Raw genomic sequence first — 27,854 nt, forward strand, 5'->3', positions numbered from 1 at the left:
TTTAATTGCTTCCTTTTGCTTAAATAGGAGAGAGAAGACAGATTTTCTGTCACCACACAGAAGAATGGGAAGAAAAATTTAAACACACCAGCAATGTGCATAGCATTTTACAGCTTAGAAATTGCTTTATATTTTTAAATTTATTCTTGCAATAAACCCATGAAGTTAGCACAGCTTATTGGCCACATTTTATGGAGAGGGGAGGTGTGTTAAGTGAATTGTTCAAGGTAGTGAATGAACCATCTAGGATTCAAATTTAGTGCTTCTGGCGTACCTATTGCTTTTATTACTGTTATTTCTAAGATCACAATAGTATCCCTACTGACTGATATGTTACCTCACAAAGAGATATTACAGTGAATAAATGAATTATCAGCAATGTTCACAATATTTCCATCTTTAACTAAACAGCCTTCTGAGGTAGGAAACCCTGGTGAGATAAACCAAACTTTATTCCTAAATGTCTTATTGATGAGGCTCATGTTAGAAGCTTAGCAAATACTTGATGAATGAATAGACATTACTCAAGTACCTACCTTTTAGAAAAACAAATTTAAAAGATTAAGAGTATATAAACAATACTATCTCATATGTGTTACCATGGCTCTCCCATTAAGCCACATCTAAACACAACCTTGAAAATTTGCCACATTGGTAAATACTAACATGGGTTAGTGTTCCTTTCCTATCCTGTGTGTAAGAAATGTTGTGTTTAACATGGAACTCATCTACAGGTCTCAGCTTACATATAATACTCTTTGCAAAGCCCTGTTTGACCCTGTAAGTCTGGGCCCAAACTCAGTAAACAGAAGCTTAATGGCAGTGTCTGTCTCAGGTGATCAAGCAAATAGTGAATAATCAATAAATACTTTCTCAATGAATTCTCAAAGAGATACTAACAAGTGAAACTGCTCATGGAGTTGAAGTGATGAGAACAGTTGTCCTAGGTATCCACATGGAATTGGTGCCAGGACCACTGCGAATACCAAAATTATGAATGCTCAAGTCCTCTATGTAAAATGGTGCAGTATTTGCATATAACCTAGGCACATCCTCCCATATGCTTTAAAAGATCTCCAGATTACCTACGATACATAATACAATGTAAATGCTGTGCAAACAGATGTATACTGTATTGTTTTTCTATTTGCATTACTTTTATTGGCACATTATTTTTTGTTCTGTTTTTGTGTTTTTTAATTCATTTTTCCATAAGTTATTGGGGTACATGTGGTATTTGGTTACACGAGTAAGTTCTTTAGTGGTTATCTGTGAGATTTTGATGCACCCATCACCCGAGCAGTATACACTGCACCATATTCACAGTCTTTTATCGCTTACCTCCTTCCCACTCTACCCCCCAAGTCCCCAAAGTCCATTGTATCATTCTTATGCCTTTTCATACTCATAGCCCAGCTCCCACATATCAGTGAGAACATATGATGTTTGGTTTTCCATTCCTGAGGTACATGTGTTAGAATCAGTCTCCAATCTCATCCAGGTCACTACAAATGCTGTTACTTCATTTCTTTTTATGACTGTATTGCATTCCATCTGTCAGGGTTCTATATACACTGGCTGCAGGCATATTCCAATCTCATCAGAATAGTAAATCTGGGGAGTCTTTTACTGTACCAGTGTACCTGGTTTGCAGATGAGCTTTCTAATGTTATTGAAGACTGATTGTGTGAACCAATAAATTTCCCATCACTTTCCAAGTTTTGTTTTGATTCCTGAAAACTAAAAGAGATCCCCTTACACTTTTGGAGGTCTTGTATTTCAGCTCAAATCTCTGCATATTTTGGAAGGTTGGTCTAGAAAAGCCGAAGCTCGCTTCCATTTTATTTCATTTTATTGCTCTTTAAGTCTCATATTTAAGGATCTTTTTAAAAATCATTTTTACCTTCATATTTTAGATTAAAATTTTTTTAGCATAATTCTGGACTAAGGTGAAGTATTTGTCCATGACAGAAAAAACAAAGCTGAAAGAGATTTCAAAAGTATGGAATGAGTCTTCTGCACCATGAACACTTTCATAGTTTCAAAGTTCAAAAGTGGAATGAAGAATCTGGTTTTCAGGGGCCCTATGTTTTAGTATTTTAAACTCTGAGGCTAATCTGTGTTCAAAGTAATTATCTGAAATAGTCTCCCTAATTCACTCCCTCATCAGTGTTAACATTAAAATATAAGTCAGAGAGGAAAATAGTATAACTGGGGCATTCTGCATATTCATAGATACATACATTCACGTTCACATTTGTAGCATAATCTTAGTTACTGTACTTTAACACTTATCTGTATTTAATTACATATTTATATAAAAATATATTTATAAAAAGGATTAATGTAAGATGTTCTCCTCTATGAAAAATCTGGAGATGGTTTCCAGAACACTTCGTTTTTATTCTAGATCTGATTTTATTACAAGACTTGAAGAAAAATGTTAATTGATAATTTGCTGTCCTCAATATGTGAATATTAATATTCCCTCCGTGTCCAATGTGCCTCTGTAAATGCAAGACAGAGTTGAAGAGAAAGGACAGATGGGGTGACCAGTTGTTTCAAAAAGAATAGAACAACAAAGGAGACTAATGGTGCATATTATTATATCTAATCATATTAATAATAAGAGACAATGCTATTGACTGTAATTTTTCTCAGGGCAAAGAACTTCTGAGAAAAATACTCTTAACTTCTGAGAAAAATATTCTTAACATTTTGAAATGCAGTGATAGGTAAAGAAACTTGCAGAAATCAAATTGGCTCTTTTTGGGTTGTTATTTAAACACATAATTTCAGAGTTTAATACATCCTTTGGAATCAAAAGAGTCATTAAGAAGCCATTTATCTACAAGAAATATCAGCAAGAAAGCACTGAATCCAGATGGTTATGCAGTTTTATTTTAGGAAATATTCAGTGATAAAGTATATCCATTTTTAAATGAGTTGCAAATAGGCAGTTCAGCTATTTCATCTTAATTTAGTAAACATTTCCTTACTGAAACTGAAGCAAGATGTGAATTTCCAGAAATGTGGGAATTTCCTCTAAGATGTGAAATTTCCAAAAAGCTCACTTTATACTTTAACATGAATCTAGTAAGCTTCACACAAAATGTAGGATTGTTAAAAAAAATTTTTTTTTTTAAGCAACGAAAAATGAGGCGAAATGAGAAGACTCTGTAGTTTACTTCCCCTGCTCCTGCTTGGATAAGAGTAAGTATCCAAGAATATAATAAAATGTATTTACTTGAAACATAAGGCTGATGGGAATAATACCAATGGTTTTTTGGAATAATCAGCCCGAGTGCATAGGTTTGGAGGGAATTACCTTAGCAATCAAAATATCTTCGCCATGATCAGGAAACACTTTTAGCCCTATTGTCTGATGGTATATTAAGGTAGCTAACATGCTGTATTCTTCTAAATTTTAAATCTTACCCTAGAGAGCTCTAGTAAACTTCAGTTATTTTGCTACCTGGAATGTACCTTTCCTTCCTTCTGGCAGTGAATCCATAGTGCCTCTTCCTTCTCTATTCTCATCCCATGGGCTCCAAGGCAATTGACACCATCCCTGGGCTTCAGAGGAGGAGTAAGTGAATACAACTAAGAAGAAAGAAAATTGCACTCACTTGTTTACGGTGATAGGGTCAGGGACGGACCCATGATCCATGTCTAGCCAACCAGGGTTGAGGACAGTCAATTCTGGAACTACTATTTGCATTATCCAGGAAGCAGTTTTCTCTCATGGGAGCCCCGAGGTGGAAGGTGATAATGGAGATGTGTCTGAAGTTAGTCTATCCCTACATTGTTCAGGTACCCAAGCCAATATATAGTTTCTTTTAGAAATTTAAATTAGAAGTTTGAGTTAGTTTTCTACTGAGTACAGCAGAGTTCTTATTGCTACATGGCATGAGAATAGAGATCAACTGGAGAACTTGTAAATATTACAGATTCTCAGACCAACTGAACTAGTGTCTCTGATAGGGGCCTAGGGTTTCATTAAGAGTTCCAGGTGGTTTCTATAATCATGATAGTTTAGAAACACTTTCTCAGGGAATTCCTTAGGACTAGTAGTTGAATGTTACTCCATTTAGTGATAAAAAGTACATATTTTAGAGCTGACAGAAGTGGTTTCAAGGCCCAGCTGTTTGCATATGAATTGGTTGAATTGGGTGATTTATGGCAAGGTACACAACTACCCTAGTTTCTGTTTCTTCGCCAATAAACTTGAAGTAATAGTATTTTACACATAGCAGTGTTTTCTGTAATAGGTGAGATACGTGCTGAGTATCCCTTATCTGAAATACTTGGGACCAGAAATGTTTCAGATTTCAGATTTTTTTAGATTTAGAATATTTTTATTATACTTATGAGCTGAACATTCCTAATCCAAAAATCCAAAATTCTAAATGCTCAGACTTGCATTTCCTTTGAGCATTATGTCAGCATTAAGAAATGTTCAGGTTTTGGAGCATTTCAAATTTTGGATTTTCAGATTAGGGATGTTCAACTTGTAGTTGACACAGAATGTTGCACATATTGATAGTCAATTTTATTAGTGTTTATTATCTTATTTATCAGAGTAAGTCAAACTTCTCTGAAACACTGGGGAAACAGTTCAAATTGACACTATAATCAGAGTTTCTATTGAAAATAAATTAGAACTGAACAGTGGGCTACACCCTACATTGTTAAATATATTGATTATATTATTTTTGTCAAATACTTGATCTTAGACCATATATAGTACATTATTTCTTAAACATGATGCAACAACAAATTGAATTCAACAAATTCATTCTTTCATTCAGTTTGACCTTCATGTGCAAAGTCATATTGAAAATGCCTTTAGTGTACAAAGTACATTTAGGAAGGCCACAAATTTAGTCTGAAAATAATCACCTTTTGTAACTTTGGGTCTAAGGAGCATTCCAATTTGACCCAAGAGAATCCATAGGAAGAAGAAATACCTTTACTTGCTGTAAAGTCTGGTCTAGAGGTCTTCTCTCTTGTTTAGATAGATAAATGTGACGGGAGAATGCCAGGATAAAGTTTTCATTTACTATTACCACGTACAAGCACTATATTATACCAACTGGCCACAGAAAGAAACTTCATTAGCTGCTTGAGTTAGGAGGTGAGAGTCTAATGCTCTGAGTGTTAGTAATAGCATGAACAACAAAACAGATAGTGATGCTTCCCTGAGGGAAAGAATGAGAGGAATTTAAATTTTTGAAATATTCTATAAGGAATAGAACATAACAGCGACACCATGAAAGGAAGGGAAAGAGAGGGGAGTCTGAGAGATTTTGTAAGGGCAAGGGTTACATGGTTTCAGGGTCTGTGGAATTTTCCTTCTGAAAAACTGACTCAAGGGCATGTTAAAATAGAAATGTTTTTGGGAGGCCAAGTCAGACAGATCACGAGGTCAAGAGATCGAGACCATCCTGGCCAACATGTGAAACCCCATCTCTACTAAAAACACAAAAATTAGCTGGGCATAGTGGCGCATACCTGTAGTCTCAGCTGCTCGGGGGGCTGGGGCAGGAGAATCGCTTGAACCCAGGAGGCAGAGGTTGCTGTGAGCCGAGATCGTGCCACTGCACTCTAGCCTGGAGACAGAGTGAGACTCTGTCTAAAAAAAATAAAAAAAATAAATAAATTAAAAAAAAGAATGTTTGCAATGCTATAATTGATAGAAAACCCTCCTAGGCCCTCTCTTGTCTTCCTGTCTTCAACCTCACCTTCAGTAAAGTCTGCTACTTTCACTTCTGTTTTGTTGTTGTTGTTTTAATGAGGAAATGGTTGCATCAGTAAGATACCCAACAGAATCTGGATGCCCAGAAAAAAGACCTGAGATGACATTTCCTACTCTGCCCCTTTGGAAACTCACAGAAGTCTTAGTGTGGACCTTGAACTCTCATCAGATGTAGAATTGCTGTTAGAATCCCCTACAGGTACAGTCTCTTCCTCATGCTTATATTTTTAGATCATAAAGGATATGTGTATGGCTATTTTTTGGGTACAAGTATTTATACTACAGGTTGACTGTCCCTTATCTGAAATACTTGGGACCAGAAGTGTTTTCAATTTTGGATTGTTTTTGGTTTTGGGGTATTTTCATCATACTGATAGTGCATCTCAAATCTGAACATCTGAAATCTGAAATGCTCCAGTGGGCACTCCTTTGAGTATCAAGACAGTGCTCAAAGATACTTTACTTTTACTAGCCTCTTTGAATTTGGCTTTTGTCTCTTCCTTTATTACATTTCAGAATTTGTGGTCTTGTGTGGATTGAGCTTTATACAGTGGGGCAGGGTGAGAAATGTCATCTCAGGATCTTGTTTCTGGGCAGCTAGAGTCTGTAGGGTGTCTTATTGAGGTAACCATTTCCTCATTAAAAATGAAAAAAAAAATGTGAAAGTAGTAGACATTACTGGAGATTGGGTTAAAGATAGAAAAGGAGGGGTCCAGGAGGGTTTTACATTAATTGTAGCAATGCAAACATTTCTATTAAAAAATGTCCTTGAGTCATTATGTCAGAAGGAAAGTCCCACAGACCCTGAAACCCAGCATATTAGTTTCCTGTGGCTACTATAACAAATTACCACAAACGTAGTGCCTTAAAACAACAGAAAATTATTCTCCCACAGTTCTGGAAGCCACAGTCTAAAATCTGGGATGAAATCAGGTGTCACCTGGAGCACCCTCCCTCCAGAGGCTCTAGGGTAGGATCTATCCCTTGCCTCTTCTAGCTCCTGGTGGTTGCCAACACTCATTAGCACGTGACTGCATCACTCTTAGCTCTGCCTCCGTGGTCATATTGCCTCCTCCTCTTCTGTGTCTGTGTTGAATATATCTCTACCTCTCTCATAAGGACACTCATGATTATATTTAGGGTTCATTCAGAGAATCCAAGAAAATCTCCCATCTCAAAATCCTTAATCATATTGGCAAAGACTCTTTTTCTATTCCAGGTAAGGTCAAATTGCAAGTTCCAGGTATTAAGACCTGAAATCTTTGGGTGCCAATTATTCAGCCTGTTAACACCTGGCCTCTGCTTCTCTATCCTCTTAGATGAGGATGCAGAGTAGCCTCCTGCTTTGGGTTGTGAAAAGGTCCATTTCCTACTGTAAGTGAGGGAAACCTTCACTCTCATGCAACTCCTGGAGTGTGTAATTATTGTGCCTAGCCCAAAGGTTTTTTTCCTTAAGCCATACTGCTAGTTATTCTGAAAATTTATGGCATAAATGAATTTGATTTAAAAATTGCCCTGGTTGTCAGAAGAATCACTGCAACATGAGAGTTCATTTTAAAATCCAGTTACCCTTCCAGTAACCTCCTCATTGTTCTCCTCTTCTTCACAGGAATACTTCTCCAACAGAAATATGCACAGTATTTACTTTATAACTTTCCAGTGCATCTTTGATCTCCTCTAATCTGGCTTTCATCCCACTCCTTTATAGAAACCATTTCACTACACTTGCTTTGGTCACCAATAACTAGTAGAACCATATAAATTATCATTGAAAGGAGACACTTTTGAAAGTGAAAGTAGATACTACCTACTACTAACTAATTACATTAACTATACCAGGGCATGATGCACACCAGGACTATCCCAGGAAAACTGGGGGGTGTAGTTACCTAGAAGTGATCTTCATGCTGACCAATTCAATCCACATTATTTTATTTTGTCTTGCCCAGCATTTTACCAGCTTTTCATTCCTTCTCTAGTACTCTTTCCATTTTTTCTTCTGCCTACTAATGCTTTTTTCTTGTTATAGGAAAATCCTGTTTTTTCCTGTTGTTGGAAAATCCTGTTTTTCTGTTGTTGGCCATTCTTTCCAAGCCTGTTCATCTGGTCTATATTCTGCATTCTCCTAGGGCTCATTTCCAGGTCTAAATCTCTCTTTATCGTATACATTCCTATGGCTTTAGATGCCATATGCTGGCAATTTCTAAATTCGTCTCCAGTACAGACCTTTCTTACATGTTCCCGATTTAAATATTCAACTGCATTTTGACATCTCCTCTTGGATATATTTAAAAATTATACTCTTTTTCTCTCACACATGCCCAAACTGTTTCTTTCCCAGTCTACTGCATCACAGAAAATGTTTCTACCAACTTAAAATCCTGTTCACCAGAAACTCACTCCCGTCCAATCCATCTGCAAGTGTGTTTATTTCTACCTTCAAAACATATTTCAAATGTACACATTTCATATGTACCCATCCATTTCATGTCCTTCTCTTCACCACCATTGAATCTACCATTTCATACCTCCTGTAGCTTTCTTTTTGCATTTTTTTTTGCCACTTGGAATTTGTTCTTCTCACAAGATCCAGATTTATTTGTAATACATACATATAAAATTGATATATGTATTTATAAATAATAAATTCATAAAACTTGCATTTACTTTAAATCTTGGTGCCCTGTGACTTCACAACCATTGACTCAAAGGTTTCAGTGACTTAGACGAAATGAAGATACTGATATAATAGTCACATTGTGAAGATTTACAAAATAAGATGTAGAAGAATTTTTACTAAACCTGAGAATGAGGGAGAAAATGTTTATTGGACAATATGTGGTGCGTCAGAAAGCACAAGTGTGCAAGGAGAAATTAAAATAGTAAGAGGTTAGGTTGAAGGGTCCCGGTACCCTGTAGAGGGTGAAACCCTAGGGCAGAGAGGACAGGGATGATAGGAACTGTAGACAGGTAGGGAGGGAAGCCAAAATCAGAAGTCATTGGTCCATTGTGTTTTATAGAATTATTGAGCAGGAACATCTCAGAAAGCTAGCTACTGCTACAAAGGAAAGTGGTAGCTTGGTGTGCTTGGCAGGGAGTGTGCTACAGTAGCACCAGCATATGACAACTAAGGAATCTAGTGACTTTGGCACAGTCTTAGTGGGGCATGCAGGAGATATCTGAGCTAAGAGTCTAGGATTTGCCATAGGATTATCATGAGCAGGGGAAGCTAACCCTTAAACAGAGTAGACAACCTAGCTGGGGACTGGGTGGAGGACAAGGCTGAGACACAGATATTTAATGGCTCTAGAAAGAACAGAGATAGGGCCACGCAAGTAAGGGAGATCATGAGATGCTCCCACACTGAGAGAAACGATTCTCAGTGTGTAAGATATGCTCAGAAGCCACTTTAACAAGGATTGCTTAAACTAAGGGCCTTAGCAATAAGAAATTCGGCTGTGGCAGAGAGCTAGAACTTTGAACATCATGACTTCATCCCAAAGAGCCTCAGCTAAGCAGAAAGAGGCTACCTTAGATGAAAAAGAAACCGCTTTCATTGGCAAGATTGAGATTTATCTTAGTCCCGAACAACAGCTGGGAATCGTGGACAGAATAGAAGACATTCCAGACAATAAAGGATGTTACATGATTTTGCACATGTGACGTAGTATAATATGTACAATTTTTTTGTTACCTTGATACACAGAAATTAGATGTTAACATTCTTCTTCTTAGTGCCCCCAAATGACTCCCATATGCTTCGGAATATAAACAGTAGCATGCATTGCAGGTACAGTATGATCTGGCCCAATCCTAACTCCTTAACTTCTTTGACTCCATTTCTTCCTCTTGCTCAATGAAAGGCAACTTCACTAACTGCCCGTCTGTTCTTTGCATAAGCCAAGATTTTTCTCAACCCAAGAATTTGCTTATGCTTTTTCCTTTCTCTGGAATGAATGTTGCATCATCCCAATATTCACATGAACGACTCTTTTGTATTCTCTTCAGTTTAGGGGGATAAATGCCACCCTCATGAGGAAGTCTTGCCTGATCTGAAGTGGCTCCATTGATAATGGCTTCTTTGCTAATGGTGAATAACCTCAAAGGATACTATATTTCTATAATACAACCTTAGTTTATCGCACTCTTCACAATTATAATTATTGCACTGATTTGTTCATTTGTTCTTTGTCTCCAAAAGGAAATTATAAACTCCATGAGAGCAGGGGTCATATTCACATTGATCACTGTTGTTTTTCCAATATTAGCTTAGTTATTGGTACACAATGAATATTCAAAAAGCACTTATGAATGAGAAAATTAAGCTTTCATACTCAGTGGTTTCTTATTACTAACAGAATTACATTTCTTGGACCATCATTATAAGACCTCCATTGATTATGCAGATGTGCTTCCTACCTTTTTTTTCCCACAAGCCATACACTTCTTCAAATAATAAAACCCGAGATACTTTAGTTTCCATGTAACTCTATAAATTCTAACCTTTGTACCTTTTTGCTCATATAGTTTCTTTCATCTGAATTGCCCATTTCTATCTCTAAAGCTTTAGTCTTATTTATTATTTAAACCTCAACACCATGTTCCCTATGGGGCTTCTGTGAATTTAATTTGATGCTCTGTACTCTGATGAAAATTTCTCTTTACCTGACTAAAGGTATCTAACAGTCTCATTTGAACTATGGTCATATATATACACAGATATGTAGTGTATAAATATAGAAGATGTATCGTTTCATCCTTCGGTTCATTGGTACTCTTAGCATTGTGCCTTGTATGTGGATAAAAGGCACTAAAAATAAATATTTTTTGGATATCCTAAGGAAAGGTAAAACAATTTTATAATAATACTATCCTTTGGAAATCTGCATTCTTCATCTGCATACATGCTGGAAATTATACCTATAAAGTTAGAAACACACGTAAACCACAGAGCTGCTAAATTCCCATATGTACTTTTTAAAATGTATGAAAAGGTTCATAAATGTCAAGCAAAAGATTGAGTACAAAGACAGAAAGAACAGAAATAGAATTCATTAGGCTTTTGCCAAGAACCAGGAATTCTAAGGGCTTTGTATACATTGTCTAATTTAAAGTTAAGCCCACACCATCCCTATGAAGTAAATGTTACAGTTTTCTGAAACATCCTGTTTGGGGAAGAAATGGGAATAATTCATGACCAATGAGTCACATCTACAAAATTGAAATGCTACCATTGTTAGGAGAGTTCCATACCAAAGAACAGTTTTAGCTTGAATAAAAAGAAAAAAAATAGCTCAGGAAATCCACCGCAGGTTCGAAGAATAGCACAAAAATTTAATTCTTAAGAAACATTAAGATGGTGAAAAATTGTCCTACTAACAGATATTTTGTCAAACTTACATGAAGAGTCAGAATAGATATTAGCAAAGACAGGAAAATTAAAGGACTTTTATTAATTTATAAAGAAGAATGTTAAATCTGAAAGGACTCTGGGAAAAATTACTTCTGTTATTTATTTCAAGAAATCTTTTGAACCACTAATGAGAACATTCCGATTATCTCAGGAATAATTGCCTATTTATTGCATCAAATTATGAATTTCAGAAGTTTAGGAGGATGAGAGCGATTAGTTACAAAAAAGGAAAAATGATGTAACAACATGAAAATAAGAAATTGGTAAATAAGAAATAGATTAAGCTTAGAGTTAGAGAAATAAAAGTAAGATATAATTTAGACTTCTGTAAAAAGAAAGTAGAATAAAACTTAAGTCTTAAAAAGAAAAAAGTCCAGGATTCAATAATTCTGATGATGCCTGTAAAGTTGCCCCTAACACAGCATATCCCAATTTCTTATTAAAATATCAATGGACTCAGGAAAAAAAAATTGTATTAGAAAAAGAAGTAGGGGCTGGGTGCGGTGGCTCACACCCGTAATCCCAGCACTTTGGGAGGCTGAGGGGGGCGGATCACAAGGTCAGAAGATCAAGACCATCTTGGCTAACATGGTGAAACCCTGTCTCTACTAAAAATACAAAAAATTAGCCTAGGTTGGTGGCAGGCACCTGTAGTCCCAGCTACTTGGGAGGCTGAGGCAAGAGAATGGCATGAACCCAGGAGGCAGAGCTTGCAGTGAGCTCAGATCACGCCTCTGCACTCCATCCAGCCTGGGCGACTGGGCGAGACGCCATATCAAAAAAAAAAAAAAAAAAAAAAAAAAAAAGAGGAGGAGAAGAAGAAAATATACAGAAATACAGGCCTGAAAGCAAGCCCTCCCGCAAAATTCAGAAGTGTTTTGTTTATTTGTGTCACTATCAGGCCAATGAAACTTTGAGAAAAGCATGCTGGATGAACCATCCTTGCTATATTGACAGTGATCTTATGCAAAATGGCTTTTTAGTTCACAAAGTTTATATGAACCCCAAAATCTAGGCAAGGATTCTGGCTGCCTCAAAAACATCAGGCACTCAGTAATTATTTATTTCTTCCTCTACTCTGTCTCTGCATTTGTTTGGTTATTATAAACTGTCAGAACAGAACTAAGCAGAAGTAGGAAGGGAACTAATCATCTTGGGCACATTTCTCATCTTTACAACTTTGTAGGTCGAAAGAGAAAGGAAGAGATATGGCATTTTTGAATTCTTGAGGTTTGCTTCTTCTAAAATAATTCACTTGCAAATCAGAACACCACGGAGAGCAAAGGAAAGACCTTCTGTAGGTTCAGCAGAGTTATACTAGATGAAAGCCAGTGAGATACTGGAAACTTTCTGGGATCTGTGTGTAAGTGGCTGTCTGGCTATGAATCAGAAGTCACAGAACATAGGGGTGGTATAATGGGCCGAAGGCAATCCAGTTGCACAGGGGCTTGGCACTCATTGATCTGAAGAGACCTTCTTTCATTGGCAAGTAAATGAATAGATTAAAATACTTCAAACTGAAATAAACATAATAGGCTAAGGTAATGAGTCACAGTAGGTTTAGAAAATAATTATTTTATAAAACCAGGAGATTCTTTCATAGAAAACTATTTGACATTTTTTATACTTATGAAGAAATATTATCTCCATGAAACAAAACTGGAAGTTAATAAATAAGTAATAACATAGGCAAAAAAAAGACAACATTATGAAATGAAAAGAATGGGTAAGAGAAGGAAGAATTGCAAATAAAAATACAATAGGAGAATTGAAATCATTATTGGGAGCAGTAAAAGACATATTTAACTTTACAAAAAGTCGAAGCCATAATTTGGATGCTCAAACTGAGAAAATGCAAAAAATGTTTAAAGAAAATATTTACATATTATATATTACTTCATATATATGTATTACATATATGAAAAGAAATGATAGGATGGAGATTAGGGGAAATTTTTAAGAATTGTATTTATTGGAAAAACATACAAGAAATTTAAGAAAAAGAATTATACATATGCCTTTAAAACATGTCAACATAAATGAAACAAATCAGTAATCAATAATGAAAATTTCTGTGAAAGAGAGACAATGTGAATCTTTCTGGGTTCCAGTTTTGGGTAGGCCTCTTTGATTCACCATTTTCTTTTAGACCTACTAGGTTCACCTACATGCATATTAATACCTCTTCCTATCTATATATTCATTATAACATCATAGAGTATTTGAGGTAAGAGAGAATCTTATTCTCTCTAAAATCCTTCCCATAAAATATTTGCAATGAAGAGAGTAGTTACGTTTCTCTCTTAACCTTCTTCTCACTAGGCCAGACTACGGAAATTTATCCAATATTGTTTTTCAAATAGCCAGTTTCTCATGCAGATAATTATCTGATAGCCTTTTGTGACAGCACAACATTCCTTTCTAGGTTGATTACATAAATTGAATATGATAGTATAATATATATCTGACATGAAGTAGACTGTGGTATATGTGCTGCTTCTATTTCTTGCATATCACTCCCCTTTAATATGTTTGCTGTTACATATTTATAGTTCTGAAACCAGAGGAAATATCAATATTTATAGAAGATGGTGCTGGAATATTCTTATATGGAGATTTTTAAAAATTGTGGTAAAATATACAAAATGTAAAATTTACAATTTTAAACATTTTTAAGTGTACACTTCAGTAGCAATGATGTACATTCGTATTTTTATGCTATGATTACCACCATCCATCTCTAGAACTTTATTCATCTTCCAAAACTGAAATGATATATGCATTGAACGATTACTCTTGCTCCCAACCCCTGGTCCCTGATAACCACCATTCTCTTTTCCATCTCTGTGAATTTGACTTTTCTAGATTCCTCATATAAATCGAATCATGTAGTATTTGTCTTTTTGTGACTGTCTTATTTTGCTAAGCATAATGTCTCCAAGGTTTATCCATGCTGTTTCGTATGACAGTATTTCCTTATAAGGCTAAAGAATATTCCATAGTATGATTATGCCACATTTGGTTTATCAACTAATTTGTCTATGGACAATTTTGTTGCTTCCATCTTTTGGCTATTGTAAATAATGCTCTTATGAACATAGGTGGTTGAATATCTGAGTCTCTGCTTTCAATTCTTTTGGGCATATGAGCAAAAGTGGAATTATTGGAGTCTGTGGTAATCTATGTTTAATTTTTTAAGGAACTGTCATACTGTTTTCCACAGTGACTGCCACAAGTTTACATTCCCACTGAAACTGAACAGGGGTTGGAATCTACCCACATCTTTTAAGATCTTTAAATACATTTTTCCCTTCTATATGGGAGGATAATGAATTGAAGAAAATGGGAAGGGCTAGATGAACTTCAAAGTTTCCACCTGTCTTGTCATCTGTGCTGCATTGCTTTAAAATAATAACTTACTGAGTAGTTTTCTGCTTTCCCAAAAGAGTTAATAAAACTTTTATCAATATGTGACTTTCTCTTAAAGAATAGATTACATGCTGGCTGTGATAGTTAATACTGAGAGTCAACTTGATTGGATGGAAGGGTACAAAGTATTAATCCTGGATGTGTCTGTGTGGGTGTTGCCAAAAGAGATTAACATCTGAGTCAGTGAGCTAAGGAAGGCAGATCTACCCTTAATCTGGTGGGCACAATCTAATCAGCTTCCAGTGAATATAAAGCAGGAAGAAAAACAAACGTGAAAAGAAGAGAACTGGCCTAGCCTCCTAGCCTACATCTTTCTCCGGTGCTGGACACTTCCTGTCCTCGAACACTGGACTCCAGGTTCTTCAGTTTTGAGACTTGGACTGGCTCTCTTTACTCCTCAAGCTTGCAGACAGCCTATTATGAGACCTTGTGATCCTGTAGGTTAATACTTAATAAAGTCTTATATATATGAGCATATATATATATATATTTAGAGAAAATAATATATATTATATATTACTTTATATATATGTATTACATATATGAAAAGAAATGATAGGATGGAGATTAGGGAAAACTTTTAAGAATTATATTTATTGGAAAAACATATAAGAAATTTAAGAAAAAGAATTATACATATGCCTTTAAAACATGTCAACATAAATGAAACAAATCAGTAATCAACAATGAAAATTTCTATGAAAGAGAGACAATGTCAATCTTTCTGGGTTCCAGTTTTGCACTCATATATCTATATCTATATATATGCATATGTATATATATCCAGTGTTGCATGCATATATATATGCATATATATGTATACACACATATATACTATTGGTACATATATATTTCAGTTTGCACTATAGTGTATATGCATATATGCACTATATATAGTGCAAACCGATATACATATAAGCATATGCATATATATGCACTATATATATAGTGCAAAATGAAATATATATATATAACAATAGTATATATGTGTGTATACACATATATATACACACACACTATTGGTTCTGTCTCTCTAGAGGACCCTAATACACATGCCAAATTTAATCTTTCAATATTTGTAGCTATATAATGTTCAACACATATGTGACCTCCATATTCTGCTGCTGACACTATGAGAATGAAATATCTGGATGATGAAGAGAGTATTTTATTCATTTGTTGTTTGCATGTTGAAATTGGATCACAGCTAGAAGGATCTTGCCTTGAGTGAATTCCCTAGAAACAGACCTTGCCATGAAGATTTGTATGAAAGTGATTTACTGTGAAGTGCTCCCAGGAGAAACCATTAGGGGAAGGGGGCAAGACAAAAGAGAAGGGAGGCAATCCAAGCAAGGGTACACTATTACAGTGTACTATCGTGAAGAAATAGGCCCATAGTCACTTTGGCTCAACCCTACAGGGGTACTCTGGAGATAAATTGGGTTACAATTCAAAATTGTTGTCATCAGGGCAAAGGGGGTACTATTTGAAAGGGGGTACTATTTGAAAGGTCTAATCAGACATTTCCAGTTCTCCCATGCATGTAGGCAAAGACAGGTTCTAGCAGTCTGGGGAAACTCTCTAAAGAGACGTGGTATGGACTGGAGTGAAAGCACACTGGGAGTGTACATGAAAATGGCATAAGGGTCTATTTGCTTTAAAATAATAACTTACTGAGAATTATTATTATAACTTACTTGAGGATGAGGCAGAGAACTGATAGCTCCTACCACAGCTTTTAATAAAAGGTAATATTTATGCTATGGTTTTGATATCTGACTCCTCCAGATTTCATGGTGAAATTTGATCCCCAGTGTTGAAGGTGGGGCCTAATGGGAGGGCTCTGGGTCGTGGAGGTAAATTCCTCATGAATGGCGTGGTGCAATCCACATGGTAATGAGTTAGTTCTTATTCTATTAGTTCCAAAGGGAACTGGTTGCTTAAAAGAGTCTGGCACCTCCTGCTTCTCTCTCTTGCTTCCTCTCTTGCCATGCAATGTCTGCACATGTGGATTTCCCTTTCCTTTCCACCATAAGTGAAAGCCTCCTGAGGCCTCACCAGGAACAGATGCTGGCACCATGCTTCTTGTACAGCCTGCAGAACCATGAGCTTATTAAACCTCTTCTCTTTATTAAGTTACTCAGCTCAGGTATTCCTTTACAGCAACACCAATAGACTAAGAGAATGAATCCTAAGGATACAAACAGGCAAGGTTGTGGTTGTGTGTGTGGTACAGCATTTACTATAAATAACATGAAGAAAGAACTTTGTATCAAAACTTTATTTATTAAACAAAAAATGCACCATTGGAATAACATTTCTATAAAAAATGAATATGAGACTGTTCTACAGTGATTACAAAACCCCCTTTTCCTTGTGTAGTAGTATACAAGATCATGTGTAGAAACAGTCATTGTTTTAAACTGTAAGCAAGTTTCCTTTCTCGTAGAACAAGATTTACACTTAAATATTGCAATCACTAGTCTAATTTGGTTAACAATGCTAGAATTTGACAGTTTAAAGAAACTTTTTGTAGGCTCAAAATACCTTTTTGTTAAAAAAGGTGTTTTGCAACAACAAAAAATTTCTTTTCTCACTAAGGCTAGTTAAAGCTGTAGTATACCCATTTCTACCAAATAAACTTATCACTAGCATACTAACAATCTGTTTGAGTTGCAAAGCCCTTTGAATGAGTAGCACTGATCTGCAAAATGCTTTCAGAATTATTTAGGTTTGGTGTTATCTTCTTTGAATGACCCTAAAAAGGGAGAAGGTGGTGATGATGGAACTTCAGTGAAAGCTTTGCCTGGACTAGACATCTCTTCATACTCAGCAATGGACAATTCATTTCCAAAGTGGTCCCTCTGAGATATGGAACACCACAGCTTTAACAGCCGTATCTAGATCCCAACCAGATCTCCCTTTTTATCATAAATTATCCAAAAAGAAGCCACTCTAAATAATAAATTAAATATTACTTATAAAAAGTACATCCCATACCCACCCACCCTTCCCCCAAACAAGCTGACAATTCACAAAGTTCAGAATTGTCAGATTTACCCTACAATAATAAAAAACAGCATTTCTCCTCCTCTCCAACATTCCTTTCTTGCATCTGAAAATACACGTTCGGCACACAGTGAGATCCCTTGGCCCATGCCTCTGTGTTTATTAAATCTTGCAGAGTTTTGCTCTTGCTCTTCTACCAACAAAAATCATAGGATGACAATGTATAAAGGCTCTCTAGTGAGAGCAAGAGAAAAAAGTCCTTCAGAGAGTGCAACTGGAAGTCTGCCAGGTGAACGTTTGCAATAGTGGCAACAAAGACTCCAGATCAGTAGTAATATTCATTTGCTGATATGGGTGTGGTATTTTGTCTTTTACATAACCTTACTGACCAGGAAATAGGCATTTTTTTCCCCCAAATAGATTCTTTTTGGCAACAGGTATTTAGATAGCAAGATACATTGAGGCATGGGTACACATATTTTGCATTGGAATAGAATATCATACAAAACACCTATCTATGATTTTCCAAAGTATTCAATTTAATTTTAAACACTGGACTCAAAAGCTTTTCTATACAATACTAAAGTGATTTCTGAAAGTCACCAGAGAAATGCAAATTATGGGTAAAATGTTGCTTTGAATGTGATTTACAAAAAGAGAGAGGGTGTAGACTTGAGTGTAGACTTCTGCATCTCCAGGAAGTTGTGGGCTCTGTATTGTAAATAGTTATGAGCAGGCTAGGATAGTAACCTCTGGCCTACAGGACTGCCTGTGGTTGCATGAAGTAAACTGAGTGAAAGGGAAGGTAACCCTGCTCCACATCTATTTTAAAGTTCAGATGATTTTGTTTTCTTTAAACACATCTGAAATTAGACAATTTTTCCATTTTTCCTTTTTTCATTGACTAGAAATGGACATTCCAAAACCATAAGAATTCTGGGACACAATTTTATCTAAAATGGTAAGATGTTATCTTTAGAGGTAACCTTTGGTTGTAATTACAGTCCAGCTGCTGTATCTGAGATACCATATTACATTTGGAGACAACCATAAGATGATTATTTAAACAAAGTCAACAGAAGTACCCAAAGGGTGGATAAGTATCAGCAATCATCTTCAAGCACAGACACCAACAGCTTCCAGAAATACCTGTACTTAAGAGATTCTTTATTGGAAAAGCCAATAAGTGCCAAACTTTTTAGTTTCAGAATGTTGTCTGAAACATCACACTAGCACAGGATGGCTCTCCTTGTGTAGCTGGAACCAAGGCAGGAGACTGAACATACACACCTAATTTTGAATAATCCTTATTTTGAAGAAACTAAGAATATACTCAACAGGAATCCTTAATAAATCTCCACTTATATCACTGACTTGGTATTTTTTTCAGATTGTTCAATTGAGTATGCATTTTATAATTCCCAAATGTAAAGTTTCATTATTTAAATATTCTCGAAGCTTGTATCTCTGTTATTCGAAGAGGCAAGTATGACTGGTTTCTTATTGGCTATAATTCAGTACGAAACATTTAACTTTTTGCTAGAGCATAATCCAAATATTCTTTATACATTTGAACTATCCAAATTTTTCTAAGTTTCACAAATGCAGAAATTTCTGCAGAGGAAAGAAAATAGCTTTCTTATTAGGGTGAAATATAAAGAAAAATACCATTTTTTTTTTTTTTAAAGAAGAGGATCTTGCCTGACATTTCAGCACATTACAGGGGAGACCAGAGAATGCTCTGTCAAATATGATTTTCTTCTTTTTCAGGGAGAAATGAGTTCTGGTGGTAGAGCTGCTGGTTGGCTGTCAGGTATCACCCAATGGGAATCAGATTTATGAGCATAAAGAGTCCTGGATACCATGAACTAGACTCAGTAGGAGGAAGTCAGAGGCTAGTTTGCAGTATTCACAGGTTTCTTCTTGTCAAGAGATCAGTAGACTGGGAAATTGATAAGTTACCTGAAAACTTGGGCAGGAAATTGTATATATATATGAATCATTTGAGGGTAAAGGGAACAGAGTTATACAAAAGTTGTGGTGACATCATTGTATATTAATACTACCAGGTAAATGATACTGCAGTTTTTTAAGGATGTTTAAATTGATTGTATTATAGATTAAATGCATGGTGCTATTATTGGCATTGCCAGTTACTAACATAAACCATTGTATTTATTTAATGAAGAAAGTTTCAAGAGCATGCAGCAGAAATATAACTTCCACTGAAGACAAATAACATATATTTAAAATGGATTTTTAAAAATTTTATTTCCTAAATAATTATTTTTGACTAGAAGGATCTAGAAATTTGTGAAAATGATAGGTTTTTTTTTGATTGATCAACTATATTCTACATATTGAAGGTGTGACTCAATCCCTAAAATCTGAGATGTGCAACCTATTCCAAGCTGAGCACTCAGGATTACCCTCATGGGGGTCAAGTACCTAAAGAGAATGTTCCATATTTGCTAGAATTAGAAAGGGGAGGTAGTAATTCTTAGGGCCTAGAGAAAGTTGGGCTAGCCCAATGAATATTTTCTTTTTTGAAGTAATGGATTATTTCGGAATCATTCAATATTATGTTAGGAAACACTTTATTCCAGGTCAGTAGAAGGTTGTCTAACTAAGTGCCCAGATGTTAAATAAGAGTAATCTGTCCCATAGAATAACATCACATAGCTCTTCAGAAAGACTTCCAGAAAATCTGAGTAAATTGAATGAGCACTCTTGTTGAAGGAACAAATTCGCAAATGGACCGAACTTTCTAATGAACCATTTGAACAGCCCTCTCTTTGACATCAGATTTTTTTCCCGACATAAAACTGTAAAAAAATAATCTGAATTATTACTTCTGTTACAGTGCCATTTTGCTCAAAATATTTTATTCAGGGATTCATATATAATTACCCACCTAATAAAAGGAGCTATTAGGTTGTAAAGATTCTATCCCTTCCATGCTCTTTTAAAATTATGACCTGCTCAAGCTTGAAATCAAAGGTAGAGCTGAAAGGAATAATTCAGCTGAAACTCTCCCATTGGGTTTTCAAGTCACCTAACTGATAAATATGCAAACTAGCTCCCTTTTGGCCATTCAGCTACATAAACAGGGATTAACTACAAATGCAGCTGAAAATTCAGAAACTAAAAGGCTGCACACAAAATGTTCTTAATTTTAGCTAGTTCCAAGCTGTAGATAAACATGGCAATAGAAGTTTAAAACCGTAGTCCACAGTTTAAGATGCTGCTTTGAAAAGTATCTGCTGGATTTATGCGTCAGAAGTGTCAGGTGGCACCTACCCCTCTGCTTTCTCCTGACTCTGACACAGGTGTGGTGTAAAAGATTTCCTTAACAAAAGGGTCTGGTGGCCAATGCTTCCCAACACTGACCCTGTCTGTAGGCAGAGTTGGCATTCTTTAAGAGAAGGTACTGTTAGAAGTTACCTTTTATATTCCTTCTCTTCCTCGGGGCCTGCTCTCCGGGAATCTGCCATTTCTATGGGAGTAGAAGACAGGCAACATTGGCCAGTGCACCATATGACATGTGGAGCTGGCCATTTCACCCAATGCTAGTTGCCAAGGAGAACTCAGGGAAGGATGGGGTGAAGGGGTGGGGGCATTCTTCTGGCCAAACTCCTAAGGAAGATGGCCTTGGTGAAGCTTTGAAATTGCATCACAGTGTGGTATGGCACAAAAGCCACCCAAATTGAAAAGTGTCCTATTACAAGCTTAAGCATATAATTACCATGTGTCTGAGAAGACTGTATATTATATCCTCTTTCCAGAAATGTACTGCTGCTGGCAAAATGCCACTAGTTGCAGATTTTTATGTTCCTGGACTCCAAACATACATATTAACCAAGGGTGGATTTACAAATACTTGCCAAAATAGGTGAATTTTTAGCCCCTCACTAATATCCACCACTTATGCAAGATGAATGACTGAGTTACAAACATAAGCATTCTCTGCCTTTTGTTTGTTTACTCTTTACTTTTTGTGCTGTAAGGAAAACATCCAATCCTTTGGTGCTATGGCATGAGAGATTCCCATGGGTGCTTTGTAGGTTAAAGTTGAAAACAAAATAGTGAGCTTGCACTGGTTTGCCATGGCATGGTACAGGCTTAAATAATGCACTTGCATTTTGTAAGACTAGACCTACACATTAAACAACAGGCCTTGACAAAGGAAAACATAGGTATTAGTTATGACAGTGTGGTCACTGCAGTGGCAAAGGCCCAGGACTATTCTAGCAGCTTAAACTTTGACGTTGCAGTGAAAATGCATCTTTGCTTTTGTTTAGGGACCTCATAGTCATCATTTGACAATTCCTGATGCCTATGAAAGAAGGAATACTTATTCCTTCTGAACTGCTTTAGGATCTTCCTTAATTGAGTGGTCCTGATGGGTGACCTGTACACTGGTTAGAGTTCTTGGACACAGGTGTGCTGTTTATGGGTAATTGGTATGCTGCAAAGTTCCTGGAAAATTCACCTCATCCATTCAGAAATACATGTTAAAAGGCTGAGCCTGTGATGGCATTAAGCTGCTTCATGAGTCCTTCCAAACTTGCCATTTGTTCACTCAGATCATCCTGTTCATACACCTATAAAGAGAATGAGAGCCAAGAGTTACTACCAAATATTGATCCATTTGTTTTATGAAGCCTGGGGCCACAGCTAGTTGGGGCACTTAGTTTTCTCAAGTCTGACCTAGGAGACCACAGCCAGGGCTGTCCTAGGAATATATTCATTGAATGAAGATGCTGGTAATAAAAAAGGGATAGTAAGAGATTGCATATTTTCTCACTCACTCCATCTCCATCTGTGACAAGGAAGATATTTCAGAGTCAAAAAGACTTGGTTTCGAATTAAGTTCTCCCAATTATTAGCTGTGTGGTTTTAGACAAGTGAGTACACCTCTCTGATACATAGTGTTCTTCATCTATAAAATGATAATGACATCTATTTCATAGGCTATTCTGAGCCTCCTGTGACATGTTTAGTGACTATGATGGGGTCTGGCATATGGTGGATATTCAATACATCAGTTCCTGTTTCTCTACTAGATGACCCATCAAGATATGAACAGAGAAGAATCAGACAGGTACACTCGCTGTTCAGCAATATTCTATCTTCTGCAGCCTCTGCTGCTGATACCCAGGCAAACAGGGTCTGCAGTGGACATCAAGCAATCTCCAACAGACCTACAGCTGAGGGTCCTGATTGATAGAAGGAAAACTAACAAACAGGAAGGACACCCACACCAAAACCCCATCAGTACATCACCATCATCAAAGACCAGAGGCAGATAAAACCACAAAGATGGGGGAAAAGCAGGGCAGAAAAGCTGGAAATTCAAAAAATAAGAGCGAATCTCCCCTGCAAAGGAATGCAGCTCATCGCCAGCAATGGATCAAAGCTGGACAGAGAATGATTTTGATGAGATCAGAGAAGAAGGCTTCAGTCCATCAAACTTCTCAGAGCTAAAGGAGGAATTACATAGCCAGCGCAAAGAAACTAAAAATCTTGAAAAAAGAGTGGAAGAATTGATAACTAGAATAATTAATGCAGAGAAGGCCATAAACGAACTGACAGAGATGAAAACCATGACACGAGAAATACGTGACAAATGCACAAGCTTCAGTAACCGACTCGATCAACTGGAAGAAAGAGTATCAGCGATTGAAGATCAAATGAATGAAATGAAGCGAGAAGAGAAATCTAAAGAAAAAAGAAGAAAAAGAAATGAATAAAGCCTGCAAGAAGTATGGGATTATGTAAAAACACCAAATCTACGTCTGATTAGGGTGCCTGAAAGTGAGGGGGAAAATGGAACCAAGTTGGAAAACACTCTTCAGGATATCATCCAGGAGAACTTCCCCAACCTAGTAGGGCAGGCCAACATTCAAATTCAGGAAATACAGAGAACACCACAAAGATACTCCTCGAGAAGAGCAACTCCAAGACACATAATTGCCAGATTCACCAAAGTTGAAATTAAGGAAAAAATCTTAAGGGCAGCCAGAGAGAAAGGTCGGGTTACCCACAAAGGGAAGCCCACCAGACTAACAGCAGATCTCTCAGCAGAAACTCTACAAGCCAGAAGAGAGTGGGGGCCAATATTCAACATTCTTAAAGAAAAGAATTTTCAACCCAGAATTTCATATCCAGCCAAACTAAGTTTCATAAGTGAAGGAGAAATAAAATCCTTTACAGATAAGCAAATGCTTAGAGATTTTGTCACCACCAGGCCTGCCTTACAAGGGACCCTGAGAGAAGCACTAAACATGGAAAGGAACAACCGGTACTAACCATTGCAAAAACATACCAAAATGTAAAGACCATCGAGGCTAGGAAGAAACTGCATCAACTAACGAGCAAAATAACCAGTTAATATCATAATGGCAGGATCAAGTTCACACATAACAATATTAACCTTAAATGGAAATGGACTAAATGCTCCAATTAAAAGACACAGACTGGCAAACTGGATAAAGAGTCAAGACTAATCAGTTTGCTGTATTCAGGAGACCCATCTCACATGCAGAGACATACATAGGTTCAAAATAAAGGGATAGAGGAAGATCTACCAAGCAAATGGAGAACAAAATAAAGCAGGGTTGCAATACTAGTCTCTGATAAAACAGACTTTAAACCATCAAAAATCAAAAGAGACAAAGAAGGCCATTACATAATGGTAAAGGGATCAATTCAACAGGAAGAGCTAACTATCCTAAATATATATGCACCCAATACAGGAGCACCCAAATTCATAAAGCAAGTCCTTAGAGACTTACAAAGAGACTTAGACTCCCATACAATAATAATGGGAGACTTCAACACCCCACTGTCAACATTAGACAGATCAATGAGACAGAAAATTAACAAGGCTAGGCAGTAATTGAACTCAGCTCTGCAGCAAGCAGACCTAATAGACATCTACAGAACTCTCCACCTCAAATCAACAGAATATACATTCTTCTCAGCACCACATCACACTTATTCCAAAATTGACCACATAATTGGAAGTAAAGCATCCTCAGCGAATGTACAAGAACAGAAATTATAACAAACTGTCTCTCAGAACACAGTGCAATCAAACTAGAACTCAGGACTAAGAAACTCAATCAAAACCACTCAATTACATGGAAACTGAATAACCTGCTCCTGAATGACTACTGCGTACATAACAAAATGAAGGCAGAAATAAAGATGTTCTTTGAAACCAATGAGAACAAACATACAACATACCAGTATCTCTGGGACACACTTAAAGCAGTCATTAGAGGGAAATTTAGAGAACTAAATGCCCACAAGAGAAAGCTGGAAAGATCTAAAATTGACACTCTAACATCACCATTAAAAGAACTAGAGAAGCAAGAGCAAACACATTCAAAAGCTAGCAGAAGGCAAGAAATAACTAAGATCAGAGCCGAACTGAAGGAGATAGAGACACAAAAAACCCTCCAAAAAATCAATGAATCCAGGAGTTGGTTTTTGGAAAAGATCAACAAAATTGATAGACTGCTAGCAAGACTAATAAAGAAGAAAAAAGAGAAGAATGAAATAGACGCAATAAAAAATGATAAAGGTGATATCACCACCGACCCCACAGAAATACAAACTACCATCAGAGAATACTATAAACACCTCTACACAAATAAACTAGAAAATCTAGAAGAAATTGATAATATTCTGGACACTTACACTCTCCTAAGACTAAACCAGAAAGAAGCTGAATCCCTGAATAGACCAATAGCAGGCTCTGAAATTGAGGCAATAATTAATAGCCTACCAATCAAAAAAAGTCCAGGACCAGATGGATTCACAGCTGAATTCTACCAGAGGTACAAGGAGGAGCTAGTACCGTTCCTTCTGAAACTATGCCAATCAATAGAAAAAGAGGGAATCCTCCCTAACTCATTTTATGAGACCAACATCATCCTGATACCAAAGGCTGGCAGAGACACAACAAAAAAAGAGAATTTTAGACCAATATTCCTGACGAACATCGATGCAAAAATCCTCAATAAAATACTGGCAAACCGGATCCAGCTGCACATCACAAAGCTTATCCACCATGATCAAGTGGGCTTCATCCCTGAGATGCAAGGCTGGTTCAACATACGCAAATAAATAAACGTAATCCAGCATATAAACAGAACCAAAGACAAAAACCACATGATTATCTCAATAGATGCAGAAAAGGCTTTTGACAAAATTCAACAGCCCTTCATCCTAAAAACGCTCAATAAATCCGGTATTGATGGAACATATCTCAAAATCATAAGAGCTATTTATGACAAACCCACAGCCAATATCATACTGAATGGGCAAAAACTGGAAAAATTCCCTTTGAAAACTGGCACAAGACAGGGATGCCCTCTCTCACCACTCCTATTCAACATAGGGTTGGAAGTCCTGGCTAGGGCAATCAGGCAAGAGAAGGAAATCAAGGGTATTCAGTTAGGAAAAGAAGAAGTCAAATTGTCCCTATTTGCAGATGACATGATTGTGTATTTAGAAAACCCCAAGGTCTCAGCCCAAAATCTCCTTAAGCTGATAAGAAACTTCAGCAAAGTCTCAGTATACAAAATTAATGTGCAAAAATCCCAAGCATTCTTATACACCAGTAACAGACAAACAGAGAGCCAAATCATGAATGAACTTCCATTCACAATTGCTTCAAAGAGAATAAAATACCTAGGAATCCAACTTACAAGGGATGTAAAGGACCTTTTCAAGGAGAACTACAAACCACTGCTCAGTGAAATAAAAGACACAAACAAATGGAAGAACATACCATGATCATGGATAGGAAGAATCAATATCGTGGAAATGGCCATACTGCCCAGGGTAATTTATAGATTCAATGCCATCCCCATCAAGCTACCAATGAGTTTCTTCACAGAATTGGAAAAAACTGCTTTAAGGTTCATATGGAACCAAAAAAGAGCCCGCATTGCCAAGACAATCCTAAGTCAAAAGAACAAAGCTGGAGGCATCATGCTACCTGACTTCAAACTATACTACAAGGCTACAGTAACCAAAACAACATGGCACTGGTACTAAAACAGAGATAGAGACCAAGGGAACAGAACAGAGTCCTCAGAAATAATACCACACATCTACAGCCATCTGATCTTTGACAAACCTGACAAAAACAAGAAATGGGGAAAGGATTCCCTATTTAATAAATGGTGCTGGGAAAATTGGCTAGCCATAAGTAGAAAGCTGAAACTGGATTCTTTCCTTACTCCTTATACGAAAATTAATTCAAGGTGGATTAGAGACTTAAATGTTAGACCTAATACCATAAAAACCCTAGAAGAAAACCTAGGTAATACCATTCAGGACATAGGCATGGGCAAGGACTTCATGTCTAATACACCAAAAGCAACGGCAACAAAAGCCAAAATTGACAAATGGGATCTAATTAAACTAAAGAGCTTCTGCACAGCAAAAGAAACTACCATCAGAGTGAACAGGCAACCTACAGAATGGGAGAAAATTTTTGCAATCTACTCATCTGACAAAGAGCTAATATCCAGAACCTACAAAGAACTCAAAGAAATTTACAAGAAAAAAACAACCAATCCCATCAAAAAGTGGGCAAAGGATATGAACAGACATTTCTCAAAAGAAGATATTCATACAGCCAATAGACACATGAAAAAATGCTCATCATCACTGGCCATCAGAGAAATGCAAATCAAAACCACAATGAGATACCATCTCACACCAGTTAGAAGGGCAATCATTAAAAAGTCAGGAAACAACAGGTACTGGAGAGGATGTGGAGAAACAGGAACACTTTTACACTGTTGGTGGGATTGTAAACTAGTTCAACCATTATGGAAAACAGTATGGTGATTCCTCAAGGATCTAGAACTAGAAGTACCATATGACCCAGCCATCCCATTACTGGGTATATACCCAAAGGATTATAAATCATGGTGCTATAAAGACACATGCACATGTATGTTTATTGCGGCACTATTCACAATAGCAAAGACTTGGAATCAACCCAAATGTCCATCAGTGACAGACTGGATTAAGAAAATGTGGCACATATACACCATGGAATACTATGCAGCCATAAACAAGGATGAGTTTGTGTCCTTTGTAGGGACATGGATGCAGCTGGAAACCATCATTCTCAGCAAACTATCGCAAGAACAGGAAACCAAACACCGTATGTTCTCACTCATAGGTGGGAACTGAACAATGAGATCGCTTGGACTC

The 27,854-nt window shown here is 36.7% G+C and overlaps 1 protein-coding gene and 1 long non-coding RNA gene across 13 annotated transcripts in view; one reads left to right on the top strand and one right to left on the bottom strand.

Annotated features, from left to right (window-relative positions):
* Positions 1–27,854, top strand: part of LOC105489422 (uncharacterized) — a 96,156-nt gene that overhangs the window by 16,765 nt on the left and 51,537 nt on the right. The gene's annotated exons all lie outside the window — the stretch shown is intronic.
* The window catches only part of LOC105489423 (DCC netrin 1 receptor), a 1,213,781-nt gene continuing 1,202,790 nt past the window's right edge, over positions 16,864–27,854 (bottom strand). For 8 of the 12 annotated variants that reach the window (XM_071085315.1, XM_071085316.1, XM_071085314.1 and 5 more), the window contains exon 29: positions 16,864–22,213. In XM_071085315.1, coding sequence (XP_070941416.1) covers positions 22,124–22,213 — 90 coding nt within the window. In that variant the 3' untranslated portion in view covers positions 16,864–22,123. The remainder of the gene's footprint in view (positions 22,214–27,854) is intronic. The other 4 variants (XR_011616876.1, XR_011616875.1, XM_071085311.1 and 1 more) reach the window with 4 other exon arrangements.

The sequence above is a fragment of the Macaca nemestrina genome, chromosome 19 (assembly GCF_043159975.1).
Source record: "Macaca nemestrina isolate mMacNem1 chromosome 19, mMacNem.hap1, whole genome shotgun sequence".
Lineage (NCBI taxonomy): Eukaryota > Metazoa > Chordata > Mammalia > Primates > Cercopithecidae > Macaca > Macaca nemestrina.